The 21,812-nt window shown below is 36.6% G+C and overlaps 2 protein-coding genes across 7 annotated transcripts in view; one reads left to right on the forward strand and one right to left on the reverse strand.

Annotated features, from left to right (window-relative positions):
* Positions 1-6: 6 nt before the first annotated feature.
* Positions 7-16,689, forward strand: RNFT1 (ring finger protein, transmembrane 1). Of its 3 annotated transcripts, none has more exons than XM_027568373.2 (9): positions 7-206; positions 1,487-1,944; positions 2,132-2,208; positions 3,922-4,022; positions 5,519-5,672; positions 6,263-6,421; positions 6,782-6,847; positions 9,652-9,750; positions 16,663-16,689. In XM_027568373.2, exons 2-9 carry the CDS (start codon positions 1,542-1,544, stop codon positions 16,672-16,674), a joined length of 1,071 nt encoding a protein of 356 aa, XP_027424174.1. In that variant the 5' UTR covers positions 7-206; positions 1,487-1,541; the 3' UTR covers positions 16,675-16,689. The 3 variants fall into 3 exon arrangements, with proteins under 3 accessions (XP_027424174.1, XP_027424173.1, XP_027424175.1); XM_027568372.2 differs by lacking the exon at positions 16,663-16,689 and adding an exon at positions 10,295-11,171; XM_027568374.2 differs by lacking the exons at positions 6,263-6,421; positions 16,663-16,689 and adding an exon at positions 10,295-11,171.
* RPS6KB1 (ribosomal protein S6 kinase B1) overlaps positions 293-21,812 on the reverse strand; it is a 52,029-nt gene continuing 30,509 nt past the window's right edge. For 2 of the 4 annotated variants that reach the window (XM_027568367.2, XM_027568370.1), the window contains 3 exons: positions 20,150-20,257; positions 17,840-17,952; positions 13,027-16,894 (listed from right to left, as the gene is read on the reverse strand). In XM_027568367.2, coding sequence (XP_027424168.1) covers positions 16,657-16,894; positions 17,840-17,952; positions 20,150-20,257 — 459 coding nt within the window. In that variant the 3' untranslated portion in view covers positions 13,027-16,656. Of the gene's footprint in view, positions 565-13,026; positions 16,913-17,839; positions 17,953-20,149; positions 20,258-21,812 lie in introns of those variants that run through there. The other 2 variants (XM_027568369.2, XM_027568371.2) reach the window with 2 other exon arrangements.

Raw genomic sequence — 21,812 nt, forward strand, 5'->3', positions numbered from 1 at the left:
AACGCGGCGGGCAGCGAACGCGCGCGTGAGGACGTCCGGGGAGCGAGCGCGCCGCCGCCGCCGCCCCCGCCCCCGCCACGGAGCTGGGCCGGAGTTGCCGGTAGTGGGGATTTAAGGTGATGGCCTTGACTGAAGGCCTCGAGCCGGGGTCTCCCGCTGTTGCTGCAGTCGCTGCCGGGGCCTCCGTTCACTCATCGTCATGAGAGGTCAGGCCTGGGGGAAGCGGGCAGAGGCGAGGGGCCGCGGCGAATGGTGTCTGGGGATGGGGGTGGGGGTGTGGGGGGAATAAGTGAGGCACTCGGAGCTCGAACGTAGATGGAAAACTCAGTCCAGGGGATTCCGGAAGAGTTGTGTGCGTTTGCTTTTCTTAAATTTCTCGTCCCCTTTCTTGCTTGTGCTTGGAGGAAAGTGGGAAGGTTCTACGTTACATATGGAAAAAGACAGAGACTGTCCCGTCCAACGTTGGTCTTCGGAGGTTTGAGGGAATAAATAGCCCCTGTGGCGTCGGAGCATCGGTGAAAGCCTTTAGTGAAAGGCACTAAAAACCACACCGCCGTACAGTAACTGGAAAAAAAAAAAATTCAAACTTTGAAATGAAAGGGAATGACAGAACATACCCTGACGTTAACCCTAGCTTCCTCTTACGGGCAGACTGGGATAAGGCTCTGGCATCTTCCAAGGCTGCCCACACTGGTCATTTAGGGATCCTTCTCTGCCAGTGTCTTTTGCCCTTCCCACCCCCCACCTCCCCAAAGATGATGGCATTTTTAATGGGCAGACCATATAACTATCCTTACTCAGACTAAAGAGTTACCTAGCAATTACATGGCGACTCCCTAAGTCTCCTTATTTTAAAGGTATTTGGGTAGTATTCTTTTGTGGGGGAAGGTGATACTCTTGGAAGTAGTTATTAGAAATCTTTTCAGCCTTGGGAAAGCTATTTCAGCATAAAACGAAATTTGTAGGTCCCCTAAATGAAATGTTTATTATTAGTTTTCCATGATACTTTAAAAGGCATTAAGATTTAATGTTTTTTTTTTCTTCCTAGCCTTTCTAAAAGCATTAAAAAATACTGTCTCACTTTTATGAAATGTAGAATCTCCATCAGAGATGAAACTGCTCCAGTTGGGCAGAGTAAATATACTGATGTATTCAAGTATGAATAAGTATTGGTACATTATTAACATCTGCTGGGCACTCATACTTTGACAGTTTTGCTCTTTCCTTCTGTATTTAGAGAAGAGGGCATCTGAAACTAAATTTTTTTTGTAGCAGATGTTCCCTAAAAAATAGTTTGGGTACAGCAGCAGAGCCTTGGCATTAAGGGAAGGGGGAGGAGTCTAGTAACAAGTGATAGATAATCTGAAGATAATTCATCAGCTATGACTATTGGCCTCTACTGTAATGAATAAAGGATTCCTACTGAGCAGTATATTATCCGTATTTAACTGTTCACTTAGAATATTTTCTGCTCTTTGATTTTTAGGAGATAGAGCCCTGAAGCAAGGAAATCTGGATCACAGAAAAAGTATTCAAGGGTCATGCAAGCCAACTGTAGCCAACTGCACAGCCCTCCAGGAGCTGTAGGCAATGAGGATGCCTCAGCCACCCAATGTGTCCATACAAAATTGACAGGAGAAGGTTCTTGTCTTCATTCTGGAGATGTTCATATCCAGATAAACTCCATACCTAAAGAATATGCTGAAAATCCAACCTCCAGAAATACAAGGTCAGGTGTCCATAGCTGTACCCATGGATGTATACATAGTCGATTCCGGAGTCACTCTCAGAATGAAGCAAGGCAGCCTGATGATAGTGCCACAGAGTCTGGAGATCATGGTAGCAGCTCCTTCTCGGAATTCCGCTCTCTCTTCAAGTGGTTGCACAAAAGTCTTCCATATATTTTGATTCTGGGTGTCAAACTTGTTATGCAGCATATAACAGGTAGGGTATAATAAAACATTGAATTGTTTCATTGTCAGTTAATTTTATTTCTTTACTGGTAATCTACCTGAACATTTGTATTTTGTTAGCTTTTAAAATTGTACATGTTTCCTTTAAATTCATGTCATTGTGTTAGCTCTTGGATTTTTTTTTTCCTTTCAATTAACTGGAACTTATCTCCTAACAGGAATTTCTCTTGGAATTGGGCTGCTTACAACTTTTATGTATGCAAACAAAAGCATTGTAAATCAGGTTTTTCTAAGAGTAAGTATAACAAGTAACTAAAAAAACCATTAAATGTGTCTGTAGAATTAATTATATACTCATTTTTGAGAGAAATAGGAATTAAGATCGTTTTCTTGACAAATTTAAATAGACATGTTATAGCATCCACGATACATTAAATTTTGTTATCTAAATGATCTGTCCTAATGCTAAATTGTTTCACTTTATTTTCTTTGTATGTTGAGTCCCTGATAGAAAAGCTCGATAGTATTAAAAGATTTAGAATTCACTATTTGATCTGATTTGTCAAGTGCCTTCATATTTTGAGTAATTTGACCAAACTAGGTAATATAATATCATTAAAAACTTTAGCTGTTGCCCTATAAAATTTAAAATAGTTAAATAAAATGTACATCGAATAGGTATTAAACTATTTAGGTCTCTCTTAAGAAAAATTGAACCCAATAGTTTTTTCATAACACAAATTATAAATTATTAGTCATATAAATTATTGGAGGAAATAGGATTAGTTTATAAAATTTCACCTTCAAGCAACTTTAAAGGGTGATACCTGTGTAAAGGATCATGCATTCTGACCTGGATATTTGTAGTTAGAACGTATCAAACCAAAAGGGTGATACCTGTGTAAAGGATCATGCATTCTGACCTGGATATTTGTAGTTAGAACCTATCAAACCATAAAAATGTAATTCAGGGTTTAAAATAGGTAAAACTTTTATAGATTTTATTTATTTGACAGAGACAGCGAGAGAGAGAACACAAGCAGCGGGGGGAGTGTGAGACAGAGAAGAAGGCTTCCCTCGGAGCAGGGAGCCCGATGCAGGGCTCAATCCCAGGACCCTGGGATCATGACCTGAGCCGAAGGCAGATGCTCAACTGACTGAGTCACCCAGGCCCCCCTAAAACTTTTAATTAAACTAGTAATTAAAACAATTTTAAGGGGCGCCTGGGTGGCTCAATCGATTAAGCGTCCTACTCTTGATTTCGGCTCAGGTTCTTGTGAGACCAAGCCTCTGTCAAACTCTGCACTCAGTGGGCACTCTGCTGCTTATCCCTCTCCACTCCCCCTACCCCTACCCCATGCATGCTCTCTCTCTCAAATAAATAAAATCTTTTTAAAAAATTTAAGTGAGGGGCACCTGGGTGGCTCAGTCGGTTAAGCGTCTGTCTGCCTTCAGCTCAAGTCACGATCCTGAGAAGCGGGGAGCCTGCTTCTCCCTTTCGCTCTGCTGCTCCCCCTGCTTGTGCTGTCTTGCTCTCTCTGTCAAATAAATAAAATCAATCTTAAAAAAAATTTAAGTGACATTAATAACAAATCACCTTGTTAAAATCTTACTGAATTGTTTGAAAATTCTAAAAATTATACTTAACAAATCCTAATAAATGCATTTTTAAAGTTCTGTTTTGTCAGGGAGGCAAAAATAGGTAAAGTTTGTACTTGGACGGGTCCTTTATGTCAGCTTGTAGAAGATTGGGCTTCTTTGAAGCCTGGGTAACGTGGGTAATGTTTTAATACAGTGAAGAAACTTGTATTTTGAAGAATTTGTTTAAATATGAGTTCTGTTTTGTTCACTAAGGATAGAGTGTGATGATGTACAATTTAATATATTTTTATTAAGATTAGTCTGTTAAAATGTGTTAATAAATTAGTCATTAAATAAAATAGTTTAATGTTATTTATAATTCTGGCATAATTCATAGTAACAAATCATAAAATTGTTTATTTTTCAGGAAAGGTGCTCAAAGATTCAGTGTGCTTGGTTACTGGTATTCTTAGCAGGATCTTCTGTTCTTTTATATTACACCTTTCATTCTCAGTCACTTTATTACAGGTAATTTGAGGTCCAAATACACAATCACATTTTTTATGTAATCATTTATTTCATAGCACTTTGCATATATTTTAACTTGCACATAATTATTGTTAGAGTTCAATTTTTACCTGTTCCTCTCCTTCCAAGATTAATAGGTCTAAGTGACTTATTCAGATTTGTATATCAGTGCCTTGGCTCATGGCAGGTACTATTTAATTTTTGATACTTAAATTTTTACTTATATAATCAATAATTTTGAATACCATTAGGTTTTTGGTGGTGGTCTTTTTAAATTTTTATTTTCGACAAAAATTATATATACTTAATATATATAACATGATGTTTTGATATATGTATACATTATGAAATGATTACACAATCAAGCTAATTAACATATCCATCACCTCCCTTAGTTATGTGTGTGTGGTGAGAACACATGATCTGTTTTTAGAAGCAAGGAGAAGACTTACTAAATGACAGTTCTTAAGTTTCCATGTCAGATGGAAGTGTTTTGAATTTTTGGCTTTTGGCTTCAGTAGAGCTAGAGAGATGTGGACAGTCTGGGATATACTTTGTAGGGGGAACCAATACCATTCAGATTGCATTGGGTGGGTAGGTAGGGGGTAAGAATCAAAGATGACACCTAGGATTTAGTCTCAGCAACTGGCTGGATGGTGATGCCATTTATGGGCTGGGAAAGACTGGGGAAGGAACTGGTTTTGGTGGGAAAATAAGTAGTTTTACTTTGAACATGTTAAGTTGGTGAGATCATGTAGAACTGTTAAAAGTGATTATAGCTGTATGTCATTAGCTTAGAATTAAGGTTAGGGCTATAAATTTTGGTGTTATCCAGCATACAGTTGGTATCTAAAAACTATAGAACTCACCAAGACTGAGGGAAAAAAAAGTATAGACAGGAGAGGGGGCAGGACTGGACATGCAGCAAAGGAGATTTAAGGAACCATCAATCACATAATGAAAACTAGAAGTGTGAAGTTAGAAGTCTAGGAAGAAGTAATTCAGGGAGGAAAGATGGAAAACAAGAAGTGACCTTTGAATTCAGCAAGACGGAAGGAACTGGTGATCGTGACAAAAGCAATTCAGTGGAAAGGAGGGAACGGAACCTTGATTGGCGTTGGTTGAGTAGAGAATGGCAGATAATCTAGTATTTAGTGAATTTTTTAGATTACAGGCTAGCTTTCCAACCATGACATGCTGGGAAGACTTGTTTTTCTTTATTCTATGGAGGAAAGATTTGAAATTTAAACTTTAAATTTATTTTGCATTATATGCAAAATGCAATCTGAGTGGTATTTGAAACATTTGAAAAGTCTCTTTAAAATAAGCAAAATGATTTTCCATTCTATTTATTACATGAACTCTAACATATTGCCAAACTCACATTTTTTACACATCAAATTAAAGTAAAATATTTGGTAGCAAATTTAAAACCCTTATCAAACTTGACCTTTGTATGATGCTCTGGTTAAGTTTTGACATTTTTCTCTTGGTAGCTTAATTTTCTTAAATCCTACTTTGGACAATTCAAGCTTCTGGGAAGTACTTTGGATTGTTGGAATTACAGACTTCATTCTGAAATTCCTCTTCATGGGCTTAAAATGCCTTATTTTGTTGATGCCTTCTTTCATCATGCCTTTTAAATCCAAGGTAAGAAACTAACTTTGTTTATTGAAAAAACATTAGCAAAACCACATTAATGCTATTTAGTCTTTGTTGAAATAACTCTTTTATAACTTTTCAGTTTCCTAAATAACCTAATTTATCTGTATCACTTCAGCCTGGCAACCACTGCTCAAAGACTTGAACCCAAATATTAATCTAGTCCAATAAAATCAGAATTATATTTGCTTCAGAATAATCTAATCAGTCCCCATATCACATATAGAAAAATAAAATTTAGATTTGTACTTCTGTTCTCCTCCAGGGCTTTATCAATTAATAATTGATAACTGACTATATTCAGTGTTTTTCCCATATTCAGTAAAAACTTTAATATAAATTTTTATAATCAGCAAAAATGTTTTAATTTAGTATACATAAATTTTCAGTCATTCTTTAGAAATCTTTAGAAATTGTGAAAACGAGGTTGAGATTGTCAATCATAACCATTATCATTATGAAGATTAATTTTATAGTTATTGTGCCATATGCTCATGATTATTTCAGTCCAATATGAAATATTTGTGTTATGTATATAAGTAGCTTGTGTAGCTGTTTTCTTTTTCCTTCGTTTTTAGGGTTACTGGTACATGCTTTTAGAAGAATCATGTCAGTATTACCGAACTTTTGTTCCCATACCAGTTTGGTTTCGTTACCTTATAAGCTATGGGGAGTTTGGTAATGTAACTAGACGGAGTCTTGGGATATTGCTGGCTTTACTCTACCTCATACTAAAAGTAGGTAACATGGGGTGCCTGGGTGGCTCAGGCCACGATCCCGGGGTCCTGGGATCAAGCCCCACGTCGGGCTCCCTGCTCAGCAGGGGAGTCTGCTTCTCCCTCTCCCTTTGCCCCTCCCCCTTTGCCCCTCCCCCCTACTCGTTCTCCCTCTCAAATAAAATCTTAAAGAAAAAGTTGGCTTAAGTCTATAAATTGAGTAAAATATTCCATAATTGGATTTTAAATATATTTAGAATGAAATGAATATGCAATAAGCATTAAGTTAATATCAGTATTTGATATTATGGGATTTTAGCTTATATCTCTGGGTTTAACAGGGCTCTTTGAATTAAAAAATTCTCTTATTTCCTCTTTCAGCTTTTGGACTTTTTTGGACATCTGAGAACTTTCCGACGGGTTTTACGAATATTTTTTACACGACCAGTAAGTACTTTTTATCAGTTAAAAAAAAAAACTTTACCTTTCTTCATTATAAAAATGTTTTAGTTCATAAATTTTACAAGTATGGATTTCATAGGGAGCCTGGCTGGCTTACTCGGTAGAGCATGTGACTCTTGATTTTGGGTAGTGAATTCAAGCCCCACATTGGGCATAGAGCTTGCTTAAAAAAAAAAAAAAAAAAAAAGTGTGGATTTCATAATTACATGCTTTTTTAGTACTTTGGCACATGGGGCTTTGATGATAATTTCAGTTTTATTTCTCTGATCAGTTTCTTGACTTGAATGTTGACAACCACCTGATAGTTGATATGGTGCTTATATTTTTGAATGTGCCACTTCAGATCACTTGACATAAGGGTTTATATACATTCCCTTAAAAATCTTGTCATGAACTTTTGTACTTCCTTTTTTTAAAAATTCACATGGGGCGTCTGGGTGGCTCAGTCGGTTGAACATCTGACTCTTGGTTTCAGCTCAGGTCCTGAATCTCACAACCCCATGTCGGGCTCCGCTTTCCGCAGGGAGTCTGCTTAAGATTCTCTCCCTTTCCCTCTGTCCCTTCCCCCTCAGCACCCGTTGCTCACACATGCTCTCTAAAAATACATAAATCTTTAAAAAATGTTTTTCACAAATGGTGGTTTTGTGTACTTCCATTAACTCTTTAGCTCCTATAAAAATGCTCTCATTATAATGTATTGTGTGTATGAGAAAAGCTCATTACCAAAAATGTCCCTTGAAATTTTCTTACTGGAAAAATTTCCCCACCAAGTCAGTTCTGTATACACAATAAGTTCACAGCATGGAATTTAACAATAAATTGAGACTCTATTGTCAGTTATAAACTTGATTATTATGTGATTCCACTGATGTTACACACTGCAGAGAAAGGCTCATTTGCTATTTAGTAGCCTCAAAGGTTGTCAGTACTCAGATGTGGACACTCTTTGGCTAATTGTAGAGCTAGTAATCTTTTACTTTTTTAAAGTAAGCTCTGTGCCCAATGTGGGGCTTGAACTCATGACCCCGAAATCAAGAGTCACATGCTCTACCAACTGAGCCAGCTAGGTGCCCCTAGAATTACTAATTGGATAACAAGTTTTGCTGCATCCTATTCAGATTTCTTTCTTTAGACGGGTACATTAAAATTGAGAGTTCTGCTTTGATAAAGTTTATTCAGTTGATTATATGAGTATCAGCCATTTTACTGTAATTTAGTAAGGCTTGTGCTGAAATACTTTGATATTCATTCTCTGTGAGGCATAAAGAGAAATCAGTCTTTGATACTCTTTGTGAGTCTCTCATGAATACATGTATACACATATTCCTTAACTTTGCCAGGGAAATGGCAATCACCATCAAAATAAGTCTTCACCTGAAGGGAGTCTGCAAAATGCCAGAGGAGTGCTATTTTTTTCTTTAAGATTTATTTATTTATTTGAGAGAGAAAGAGAGTGGGAGGTGCAGAGGGAGAGAGAATCTCAAGCAGCTGTGCTCTAGCCCCCAAGGCAGGGCTCAGTCTCATGACCCTGAGATCACAACCTGAGCCAAAACCAAGAGTCTGAAGCTTAACTGACTATACCACCCAGGCACCCCCAGGGGTGCTACTTTAAAAGTTTGTCAGCTTATGCTTATGTATCTGCAGTACACTCTGCTAAATGACATTTTAATGAAGGAAAATTGGCAAGATCATCCATCAGTATCCCAGTTTATTTCTGGAATCTTGAACATTACCAGACTTAAAAAAAAAATCTTATTTTTAAATATTTTTATCCTTTGAGTCTTCGTTTGATTTTATTAACTCTCAGTATTTAGTAAAATAAGTTTAGATCATAGCCTCAGGTTGAGTCAGGTCATGCTTTGCTCTCATTACCATAACTGAACTTGGGTATTCTTCTCTTCAGCCACATTTTCCCCATCATTTCTACAAAAAGGTGATCTCATTGGCAACATTTTGTCATGTCTAGTTAATGACTATGGTCTACTGAATTTGGTGATGAAGTTAAAAGATCAAAAACTTTAAGGACTTTAGGAGAAAAGGAAATTCAAAGAATTGTGTTACCGTTCAGTCTGTTTTGACAGTATAACTCTACCCATGACATTTTGCAATTCGAGTTCTTTTGTAAAACTTTATTTTTTCCTAGTACTAAGTGTTCTCTGACTTTTGTGATAATTAAGGATGACAGTCAAATTATTTTTAGATTGAGTAACAGGACACTGTTCAGTGGTCCCCAAACCTTCTTCATATTCAGTTCACTTAGAGAGCTTTCAAAAATTAGATTCCTGGGTCACATCCCAGTATGTCTGGACCTATTGAATCAATCTCCAATGTGGAGCACAGAAATCTATTTTTAAAGCTATCTCTACATGAGTTACATTCAGCCAGCCAAGCTTTGAATGGACTGTTTTGAACCAATGCCATAGGTAATAAGTGAGCTATTGGGTAATACCAGGTCACATAATACATGAATATAGATTTTATAATAGTGCTATTTCAGATTGCTTAGTCTCTTAAGCCAATTGAATTTGTAGCACTATCATTATTTGGGAAGTCAGTGAATCTAACAATCTTCCAAGATCCTGTTACGTATCTGATGAGTTCATCTGGATGCATGCAGTCCATCAAGATATGGTTCTGCATACACAGTTCAGCTTTGAAATATTTGTGTCCTTCAGGAGAGTTTTCAAATGCCTAGTTCCAGGGAGATTTGAGAAATACAGCATCACCTACGTATTTGAGTAACAGGGAGAGAAAGATTTGTTGATGAACAGAACTTTTTATCTTCATAGAGTTATGGAGTGGCTGCCAGCAAGAGACAGTGTTCAGATGTGGACATTTGTTCAATATGTCAAGCTGAATTTCAAAAACCAATTCTGCTCATCTGTCAGGTAAGTGTATTTTTTAAGCATACCAAATACAGCACTTCTCTGAGTCCCAAGTCATATTTATATTAGTTGAAAGGAAAAAATCTACAATGGTTAGCCTAAAGTAGCATTCAGGCCACATACTAGTTATTTCTTACCTGTAATCAGGGGTTTGATACATTAGCTAAATCTTGTCCCTTATGTTGTAATGACTTGTATGCAGAGGAATGTATGTAAGGCCCTTTCCTATACTTTATGGCAGTTACTCACCAAGACTTTATTAAGCTGTTAAGTAAAAGTTATTGTCTAGGGATAGCTTATATATATATATTATATATAGCTTATATTTATTAAAAGTCGTTAAATGAACAGTCAAAAGAACACTAGTGTCTCTACTACTGACACTGCTTTGTGTTCTTGAATGTCATATTTGTTTTCTTATTTGTAAAATGAAGGATTACTGCTCTCCAAAATGCCTTTCAGCTCTAGAGTATGATTCTCTGCAGTGTGATGATTTTAAAATTAAAATGTTATCAAGTATAAAGCCTAATTTTTAATTCCCTTACAGCATATATTTTGTGAAGAATGCATTACCTTATGGTTTAACAGAGAGAAAACATGTCCACTGTGCCGAACTGTGATCTCAGACCATATAAATAAATGGAAAGATGGAGCTACTTCATCCCACCTTCAAATATACTAAGTTGTACAAACTATGAAGGCCACAAAACATTAATTTCATTTGGTTACACTGACTATTGATAAAGACATTAGAATGGGTTTTCAGGACTAGAAGTTAAGGAAAATGTTTCCAAATGGTTTTAGATTATTATAGTAAGACGTGTGTAGTCTAATTTATCAAAAGATTAAATGAAAGAACTTTGTTTTAAGAAATATATAAGTAATGTTCAGCCTAATGCATATGGCACATTTATTCCGTCCTAATTATTTGATAGGGTTGCAGTGTTAAATTGTGAATGTTTTCTCATTAATGTTACCAAAACGGCAATTGGGTAACTAAAACTAGTGGTTTTAGAGGAACTCAGGTATTCTTTTCCTGACATTGTTTTCAGAATAAAGAATATTTTTCATAATATTTTAAGATACACATTATCTGAAAGAATTTTCTTTAGCATTGACTTTTGTAATTCCCAGTCTAAAAATTCTTAACATTTTCAAAGTTTGTATTTTTAAATGGAAGTTCTAAAAGCTATTTTTTATCTGTAAACAATCAGATTTTCTAAGTGCAGATTAATTTACTGAGGATGATATATTTTAATACTGTATTCTCTGTAGTATGCTTAGCAATCAGATGAGATGATTTAAATAGTTTGTGGACCTCATACATACAATCCTGCCATCAGCTTTAATGTACATGATCTTGCTTTTTGTATAGTGCCATGAACTATCTTAAACTATTAAAATAATCACATGGATTACAAACAGCTGGCTTCACTGATGATTTGAATAGGGTGATAAAGGAGACCTACTCAATCTTATAAAGTCTTCTCCAAAAAGTTTTGGAATCTTACACTTGAGTCATCGTTACTTGGGAGATAAAGCTTGCACTCGGCTTCCAGGAAAAGCCTTAGTGTAGTTTGTTTGCCTCTAGGTATTTGTGCAGTGTGATAGAAAAGGCAATGAGGCAATTTCTCTCTCCCCACGAAACCTGTAAGGCAGAATCACATCTTTAACAGAAGTATGAAGGGCTGGTTATATCTAGAGTAGAAGTTTCTGCCCATTTCCTCTATTACCATTAATCAGTTTGCACACAAGGAAAAGATAGTGGAAAGGAAAAGTTGGGAGGTAGAAAATAAATTTGCAGTATTAAGACAAAGTCTAAACCAGCATATGGATAAATGACAGTGACCAACCAGCTACAGATTAAGTCCTTTTCATGCCTGTATAGCCACCCAAATTGACAAAAGAATATTAGAAAGCAGGGCACCTGCGTGGCTCAGTCGCTTCAATGGCTGCCTTCGGCTCAGGTCATGATCCCACAGTCCTGGGATCCAAGCCCTGCGTCGGGCTCCCTGCTCAGCGGGGACCCTGCTTCTCCCACTCCCTCTACTGTTTCCCCACTGTGCTCTCTGGCTCTGTCAAATAACTAAATAAAATCTTAGGGAAAAAAAATACTAGAAAGCCTGTAACTATTTTTCCTACGTTAACTGCCAGGTTATAAGTACAACTGTTGCTATTCAGTGATAATATATTTAAATTTAACTATTACCTACTTTGAGAACAGCTGCAAATATTGAAACAAGCTTACTTGGCCTTAACTCACTTTCTTGACTGTGATGAAGCAAACAGTTATGTAGGTGTACAGCAGGAGATGGGTGAGAAAGGCAGTTTGGGATTAGAATTTGAGTGTGAAAAATAGCTGTGCTGACTTCCTATTACCAATACAAGAGTAGCCTTACTACATGGGTAAGCCCTATTACAATACCTGCTTTTCTTACCCTATGGCTATATGGATAGTGTTGTTTCTTAATATGATTTAATAAAAAAGGAGGTCCATGATAGACAGTTGGGTTTTTGTTTTTAATGAACAAGAAAGCAGTTCACATATGAATTTAAAGGGAGGGGAATGTAATAGGAGAGCTATGCCATCCACCAACAACACTGATGAACTGGAAGCATTTCTCTATTTCACCTCAAAAATGGGAACAGGGATTCAAAAACCCATTTATTCTGTGAATTCAGATCACACCCTCTGAAAGACTGTTTTATCAGCACTAAAAGCCACAATCATGTTTTATAAAAAAGTCAGTTTGAGAACTTCTATACAGAAATCATCCAAGTGTGACAGAATTAACCTCAAGTAAGTGGCTTATACTAAACACCCATCTTACACTAGATATATTGAGACATTAGTTAAAAACAGATTTATGCACTACATTATGTAGTACATACACATCCAGTAACCAAGTGTAGTTGACAAGTGTGGCTGAACAAACTGTTGATTGTTACCACAAGAAAGTCCTCCTAGTGTATCTATGTGAAGTTATTTTTCACATGAGTTTTTTTTAAGCAACCAATTCAACTACTGGACAGAACTTGGAAATTACAAGTGTGTAACATCTAATATATAATAGTTCTAAAACTTGTTATATATTTAAGTAGCTTAAATTGCTCAGCAGAAACAGTTTTACAACTGTCAGTCCTCACATATATAAGCAGTTTATTAAATATGAGAACCTGAACATACCTGGTATGTTAGCGCAAAAAAATTATTGAAACCATTTGTGCACCTGATTGTTATTTCTTCCTATCTTAGAATAATAAAAAAAATCACTTCTATTTTATGTTCATTCAAATTTCCATTTAATTTCTATTTACATTCATTCAATCCGAAATCAAAATACTTAGTACAGTAAACTAAATACAAGATGAAAAGCAGAAAAATGTGTTACCCTCATAGCACTCCTAATAAGGCAGCTGAAGAATTTATTTACTCTGATAGATGCAAAGCCAACTTGGGATAGGAAAAAAAAATAATAGCTTAAAGAGCAAACACAGATGAACCCATCTTTCAGATGTTACTTCAGATAATCCACTGAGATAATACTTGTGCTGTAGTGATAAATTAAGAATCACGCAAGAAAAGCTTTTTATCGATCAGCAACAGACCACAGGTCATGGTGTGACAGGTACTTTTATGATTGTTTTGTCCAGCTTGCTGTGTCTACTCCTATGAAAAAGGGTAGATGTTTGGACACTGATGTTTTTATTTGAGAAATTAACCATTTTCAAAACCTCAAAAATCCACTCTTCATAAATTCAACATTTCTCATGGGAATAATCTTAAGATCTAACCCTTGTAAGCTAGGAACCATATGACTGAGTAACCAAAATAGTTAGGTCCTGTATTAAACACAAAATCCAAGGCTCAGTATATTAATACTCTTGAAGATGCATCTTGTTTATAATCATTTATTAAAGAATGTTGAATTTATGGAGTATCATACATGCATTCTTACCCCCCACCCCCCAATTATCTTCTATCTCAAAAATAGTATGGAAAAATTCTTCTTGAAGGATTCAAATTAGGTGAGACCATAAAGGGGAAAAAGAAATAACATAATTTTCCTAAAAATCTGGTTCAAGTTCAGTAATTCTTTACATTGTTAATCACAGCTGGTTTATAAATCCCAGTTTATTCTGTAATGCTACAAACCTTATAAAATCAAAATTAGTAAACTTCAATTCTCAGTGATTATATTTTAATTAAAAAACAACATGTATAAAGTAAAAAAATATCCTGTAATAGCTGATTTTAAAGAAAATAAGTGATGAAAGAAAAGCACTTAATCTCTTTTATATACTTACCTGGAATAATCATAAAGAATCCTCTTAAGAAACTTAAGACTAGTAATATTGACATCATATATTTTAAACTATGCTTGGATTTTTACAAATAAATATAGGGTAAGCCATATTGCATAGGTGTGTGCTTTCTGTCTGTGACACTAAAGTGGCACTTGACATGTTTTCACAGTCATAGTAGGGATATCCATTTATGAAACACAATTTCTCCGTAAACTTGCCACAGCATAGGAAATTAATTTCACTCAATGTTAAGTTTGAAAAACTATTTGTATGGATGGTAGGTATGCAATTAATACTTTTTATGCAGAAAAGTTGCAGTGTGTGCCACTACTGCTGGTAGTACTAATTATGAAAATAGTTTATGGGGCGGTTAGAGCCAGCCAATCACAGTGCAGATATTACTAGTAAATAGGACTGAGGAGGACTATTTCGGTGTACAAATTTCTCTGGAATTTGATTAGGCAATCAACACTACAGTTAGTAAACACATTTGCAACCAAGTATGAGTAGCACAAGCCATTTACAGTCTGAAATAAAGCCTGTACCTATCACCATAGCTTTTGGGTTCTGTTTTTTCAGACATTATAAATTGTCAGAGAACGAAGATCTGCACTCTAAGTACAATTTCTGCCCTTTTCATTACTGTAGCTTCTAATTTACTAGCTACAGTTATAAAGTTCTCAGTAGGTTGCTGCAATGAGGGAGGAGGGAGTCTAGAGGAAGTGATTAAAAAAAAAAAGGCTTTCTGTCCACAGATGAACTGTTACCAATTCTTTCATTTATTGCCACAATTGAAAAGGTGTATTTCCAATCATTCTTCATGGTTCTATTTTGCCTAATGTCATAGGATTTCATCTTATCTCACTCGAATTGCCATTTAAATAAGCAAAGCTTTACTCTTTTCTGACTGAATTCAACATGCATAAAGAATCTTATGGCTTGGATCCTATGGCTCAAAAAGGTTTGAAGAACACAGCAAGCAGCATCTATTTAAAAAAATTGTAGGGTTGCAAAATATTACAAACTGACTTTGCACACTCAGACTGAAGACATTATAAAAAACAAAAAGAGGTGGTAAGACTCAACTGCAACTGCATGATCATCTATTATATACCAGTATGCACTGAAATGTATTTTTATAAAGCTCTGCAGATATTAAACCCTTTCACCAGCTAGTCATGGAAATGCTCTCTTTAAGGCAGGAAGTATTTAAGAAAGGTAAAGTTACCTTTATTTTTATTCTTTGTACCTGTATATCACTTATGTCGATTTTGTTACAATTTCAAAAACATAGTGTCTTGTTAACATGTTTCCTAAATTAAGCCACTAAGTTTTCTTATTCACTGTGGAAGACATTCATCAAAAGGCCATCAAATATTTTTACAATCAAAAAATGTAGCCCCAGTATAGGAGAAAGAAAAATACTTTTTTTTTTCCCTTTTAAAACTGTTGAGGAAAAAAAATGTAAGGAAGGTAGACAGCAAAAACAGTTAAAGTAAAACTTAAAAATCTTACCAATTTGCTGTAAAGAGATTTGACACAGAGAGTGGAACATGACAACACCCTCTTCCCCTGGATCTCCCTCTCTTCCTCACGTTACTACCCTCAGTATGCATTTTATCCTGACTCTTTTCCATCCTTCTTCAGCCATGGGCTGAAAACATTTGGCATCTTGAACCAAATACTGGTATAAGAACAGGTGGTGATATTTTTCCAGTGCAATGCAGGCCCAGGACAAGGATGAAATGTAGGACATACAATTTATGCCCATTCCAAAGCTTCCAGTTAAGCTTAGCACATAGCAGTACTGCAAGTAGAAATGATTAAATAGATATTTTTTCTAGTATTACAGACAGGTATTGCAGCTGGGTTACTGAAAATAAACCCCAAGTCCACCCCAATCCCTCAAACGAGCCACAGCTGTGGTTAACAATGATTCATTTGCATTTTTATTATTTCACCAAGAAACAGAAGTTGTCTGGCTTTCTTCATACCAACCAATAATTTTGCATTTTAAAGTTGGGATGTTTTCCATAATGAGCTGAATCAAAAATCTATTTGAAAAATATATATTTATATAAAAAAAAGATTCAGGTTGTTTGCACGTAAAACATCAATTGTTAAGTTTCTTTTGTCTTTGATTCCATGTTGCTGGAAAAAGTTTGAACAAGCTTGCATGCTAATTTGTCCTTAGTTGCAAGTATTACAGGCAATTTCATACTTTGCCTAATGAAAGGATAACCCTTCTTCGACACAATCAGAACTCAACAGTGATTCAGAAGCAACATCCTACCCTTAATACTGTCAGTTCGAGCCATCAACATGAAAATCCTTGATAAGGTTGAGAAGATGTCGCTAGGAATCAATTAATTGATGTGCCTAAGAGTTCCACAATACTATTTTGCTTAAGTGTTTTTTTTTTTGCACCATTGATTGATTTTTTAAAATCCATGTTTATTTTTCCTCTGTCCAAAGTGTTCAAATGTAATGACACTGACTCTTCAAGACTGTCATTTTGAGTCTTCTTGTTTCACCTTACAGGATGCTCACACATCCCTTCCCCACCTTTTTTGCCTTAAATTCATTAAAATCTTTGCTCTGTCATAGATTCATACGTAGGTGCTCTGGTCGTTTGGAGATCATGGGAAAAGCTTGTTTTTTGTATGGCCCGGAGTTCGGCTGTCGTATTGGAAGTGGTGCTGAAGCTTCCCCACTCATCGTCACATCCATCTGCTCTACTCCACTTGTTTCCATTGGATATTCCACAGGTGTCTGAGGATTTGCCGTGCTGGCTGAAGCACCTCTTCCCCAGAAATCCCCAGGAGAAAATTTGACTGGGCTTTAAGACAAGGAAGAGCTATCATTCATTTATCTCAAGGATTATCTCAACAAGAAATATTTCCCTTAAATTTCAAGGGAGTGGGGTAATGTGACATTTATTTTTATTTAATTTTATTTTTGTGTGAATTAGTACAAAGGCCACTGCTCCCCTAGACTAATTGTTAGAGTTTCCTAACTGGTCTCTTTACCTCTATACCTGCCTCTGTAAAACCCTCAGTGATACTTTTTTTTTTTTTTTTTAAATCATTTTACTCCCCCGACTTAAAATAGCTTCCCATTGCATTTAAGATAAAATACTTCTCCAAACCTTTCTCTTCGTCACTGACCACACATCAGGAACAGTGACCTTTCATTTCCAAGACCAAGTTTTTCCTCCCTTAGGGCTTTTGCATGGGCTGTTGCTCTACCTGTAACATCCTATACTTCTATTTTTTGTATGGGTGGCTTTTTCTCTTCATTCTTAGATGTTACTTAACCAGGGAGGCCTTTCTCTGACCACCATGAATAGGAGCCGCCCTGTTATTCTTAACTACCACCGCACTTTTTACTTTTCTTCATATAGTAACTTGACACTACTTGTGATTACATAATTCTTCTATTTCCTTCTTTGGTTATTTTAACTCTCTTCTCACTAAATTGTAAGCTTCATCAGGACAAGGACAATTCTATGTTAATCATGTATCCCCATCATGCAACACAGCCCCTGGTATACAATAAATGTTGAATGAATGGGTAAAGAAGACATTTGCCAGTGCAACAGCTTACTTTCACAGGATGGAAGGTAAACTATATAGCATACAATACAAGATGTAGATGCTGTGCTTATGTCAACCACAGAGACTATGACAGATCTTTCATTTATGTAACATGGCATAAATTTCTTAAGCATACTCTTCCAGGTTAAAAAAAAAAAAAAGATGTGAGAATAACAAAGTCTGAATACCTGACAGGTGTTCGTGGGCTGCCAATAAATCTTCGAGGTGATCGGATTTTTGGTTCAAAGGAAAATTTTTCTTTCACACTTTCAAGTACAGATGGAGCCACATATGTAAAACCCTGAAAGATAGAAATTGTAGACTTAAGAATGGCGTTTTGTCATATACATTAAGAAACTGTGGTTTCAGTCTCTGACACACCAAAACAGTGCACACCTAAAATCACCACTCTGTGTCCTCCCATTTCCCCAATCTCATTTCACAACTGTTAGCTTCTTTCCAGCCATTTCTTGAGGCACAGACCTCAAGAAGGCAGAATTCTATTGAGTCCCATATGCCAGTAAACAATATTCTACTTTGCTGAAAGAAAAACAAAACAGGAAAATGTAGGCTCCACATTAAGATATTAAATACGAAGACGAATGCAAAGAAAATTCTAGTGTTTCTAGCCCACATACACATAAGCAACTAAGATTATCACACCCCAGTTTCTCGTTATTAGGCCAAAGTAAAAATAGAATTCTCTAACTTGGCATGTGTGATCTCTCTGGTTTTATAACAATGATTGGATAGATTTGGTATTTTCTTGATGTATAAGGGTCAACATTGTGAAAACCCTCAATTGTAACAGGCAGTTATGCAGTTTTATTAGGTTTAGTTCTTTCTTGGACCTTGCTATCAGACTACCAGGTGTCATTTCTCTTGCTGTAATGTTTATCCCTTTAACAATCAGTCCTCCACCTAACCTTCCCTTCTATTTATTATTCTAGTCACCTATGAATAGGCATTCTGAGTTATAGTAAGAAGATGCAATAAGCCTCTGGGTGAAGTCCTAACAAGTGAGGTGCAATTCTGTAGCACATATGCTTCAGAAACCATTTCCCCACATAGTCTAGTGGGCTAAAGCTCTAACTACCAAGAGGACCAGGCTGTGCCTTAATCATCTTTCAACTTCCTTTAATTCTGCGATAGGAATTTAAATAATTATTGAACTGAAGTTGCTCTGACCACAGTCTCCAGGTAAGTGGAATGTTACTGTTTTTTGTTTTTAAGAGGGGCACTTGGGTGGCTTAGTTGGTTAAGCAACTGCCTTCAGCTCAGGTCATGATCCCAGGGTCCTGGTATCGAGCCCCACATTGGGCTCCTTGCTCAGCAGGGAGCCTGCGTCTCCCTCTCCCTGCTACTCCACCTGCTTGTGCTCTCTCTCTCTCTGTCATATAAATAAATAAAAAATCTTAAACATAAAAAATTAAGAGATTCACTTTATGTAACAAAGGAAATGATATAAAATGAGGTTTTTGTTGATCAAAATCTAAAAGCTCTAAAAAAAAATCTAAAAAATCTAAAAATCTGGGGCGCCTGGGTGGCTCAGATGGTTAAGCATCTGCCTTCAACTCAGGTCATGATCCCAGGCTGCTGGGATCGGGCCCCACATCAGGCTCCTGGCTCAGCTGGGAGTCTGCTTTTCCCTCTGCCTCTGCCTCTCTCCCCTGTTCATGCTCTCTCTCTCTGTGTCTCTCTCTCTTCAGATGAATAAATAAAATCTTAAAAATAAATAAATTAATTGAATAAAAGTAAAAAATCTAAAAATCTAAAAGCTTTGCTTTTCTGAGGCGACAAGGTACAAATCAACACAGATACTTCTACAAATAATTTACTATTACATATGAACCAATATATTTTGATGTCAAATATTCACAATTAACAGGTTAAAAATCCCCTACAAAGTTACACTAAATGTACCAAAAATCTGCAGCTATTCCAGGAATAGAATAGTTACGGTGAGCTCTTCTCCTACTATTCTAACGGTGTGACTTCCAATTGAGATACTGAGCCAAACATCATTTTAAGTCAGTGGCCCATCTAAAAAGGGAATCATATACTCCAAAGAATCAGACAGTCCTACTCTAACTGCTGAAATGGAATACTGGATTATGGGAATCCATTTTCTAACTTAGCAAGTTGTAAATTAACTTAATAAAAAATAGCATCCCAGGTTATCTACATCAACTGCAAAGCAAACAAATTGAATTTTCTTATTGAAAAGGGTCCATCCTGGGCGCCTGGGTGGCTCAGTTGGTTAAGTGACTGCCTTTGGCTCAGGTCATGATCCTGGAGTCCCGGGATCGAGTCCCGCATCAGGCTCCCTGCTCAGCGGGGAGTCTGCTTCTCCCTCTGACCCTCCCCCCCTCTCATGTGCTCTCTCTCTCTCATTCTCGCTCTCTCAAATATATAAATAAATCAAATCTTTAAAAAAAGAAAAGGGTCCATCCTAATACTTAAATTTCTCATGGCTACATGGAAATTCTTTCACTTACCAGAAAGACCTGGTTGGCACTTTCACTGAGAGTTGAGTCATCTGGGCTGTCAACAGGTGTCTGACGTGTAAACTTTGAATCAAACTGACTCACATCCTCTTCAGATTGCTTTGTGAAAAACAAAATTAGAAAACGATGAATAGTCTATATTATACGTATCAATCAAATGCATGACTTGCATTAGAGAAGGCTCTAGCTAAAACTCTTGACAGGGTTTGATTGTAATAAAATATCAGAATATTTTCAGGCACAGACTGAAGAATAAATACAGGTGGAAAGTTTCTTTTTTAAGGTTTTATTTATATATTTGAAAGAGAGCTAGAGAGAGCACAAATGGTGGGGAGGGGTAGAGGGAGAGGGAGAAGCAGACTCCCCACTGAGCAGGGAGCACGACGCAGGGCTCAATCCCTGAACCCCAAGCTCATGACCTGAGCTGAAGGCAGCTGCTTAACCGACTGAGCCACCCAGGTGCCCCCAGGTGGAAAGTTTCAAAGGTCAAATTACATCTTCAATTTTTAAGCATTTATTAAAGTAGATTTTAGTACACGCTCATCTTTTTTTTTTTTAAATCTGTCAAAAAAAATTTGAATGTCAATCTTCCCCACTTACAAAGCTTCAGGGCGCCTAGTCCACTGGCTAAATGCCCTATTAGATATAATTTGCTCAGCTGGCCACTGCAGGTTTATAATAAACCTGAAAAACTACTAAAACACTTTTAACACAAAACACATTTGTAAAATGCTCTAAAGCTTCTTCCCATAGCTTATTTCATCCTGCTACAGATTTCTCAAGGAGCAAAAACGATATTCTACTCTGAATGAGTACATTTTCTTATGAAAAACATCACCTAAATCTAACCACCACATCTGTTTAATTCCTTCTCTCTGGCACATCATCAGACTTTGTGGTCATGTCAAAAGAGCTAAAGAACCCAGGGTCAAAAGATGATAAAAACTAAGCATCAGTAAAAATTACTGCAGTGGATTGAAACAAATATATTAAAAGGCATAAGTTCATAATTTTTTTTTTAAGATTTTATTTATTTGACAGAGAGAGACAGACAGTGAGAGAGGGAACACAAGCAGGGGGAGTGGGAGAGGGAGAAGCAGGCCTTCCGCTGAGCAGGGAGCCCGATGCGAGGCTCGATCCCAGGACCCTGGGATCATGACCTGAGCTGAAGGCAGATGCTTAACGACTGAGCCACCCAGGCGCCCCAAAAGGCATAAGTTCATAATTATACTGAAAAAAAAAAATCACAGAACTGGTCAATTTTGGAAGATGTTAAAGAACTAATTTATTATTTTGAAAACTGGGAAAGAAACAAACATTCATCCTGCCTTTCCTGTGTGAACAATGTAAGTTTCTCTTTAGGGAAAAATTCACTAATGAGGAATCAATAATAGTATTACAATAAGACAATTTTGCAAACCCCTACTGAAATCCTGAAACTAGGCCAGAGTTTCTGAATCTCAGCACTACTGACATTTTGGGCTTGATAATTCTTGTTGTAGGGGCCTGTCCTATGTAAAAGAGGATGTTTAACAGCATCTCTGGCCTCGACCCACTGCAAACTAATAATATCCCCTCCCCAAGTTATGACAACTTGTCTCCGAACCTTGCCAAATTGACCATACCTAAGAATCACTGATGTTGGCAATGATCA

Source organism: Zalophus californianus, chromosome 16 (assembly GCF_009762305.2).
Source record: "Zalophus californianus isolate mZalCal1 chromosome 16, mZalCal1.pri.v2, whole genome shotgun sequence".
Classification (NCBI taxonomy): domain Eukaryota; kingdom Metazoa; phylum Chordata; class Mammalia; order Carnivora; family Otariidae; genus Zalophus; species Zalophus californianus.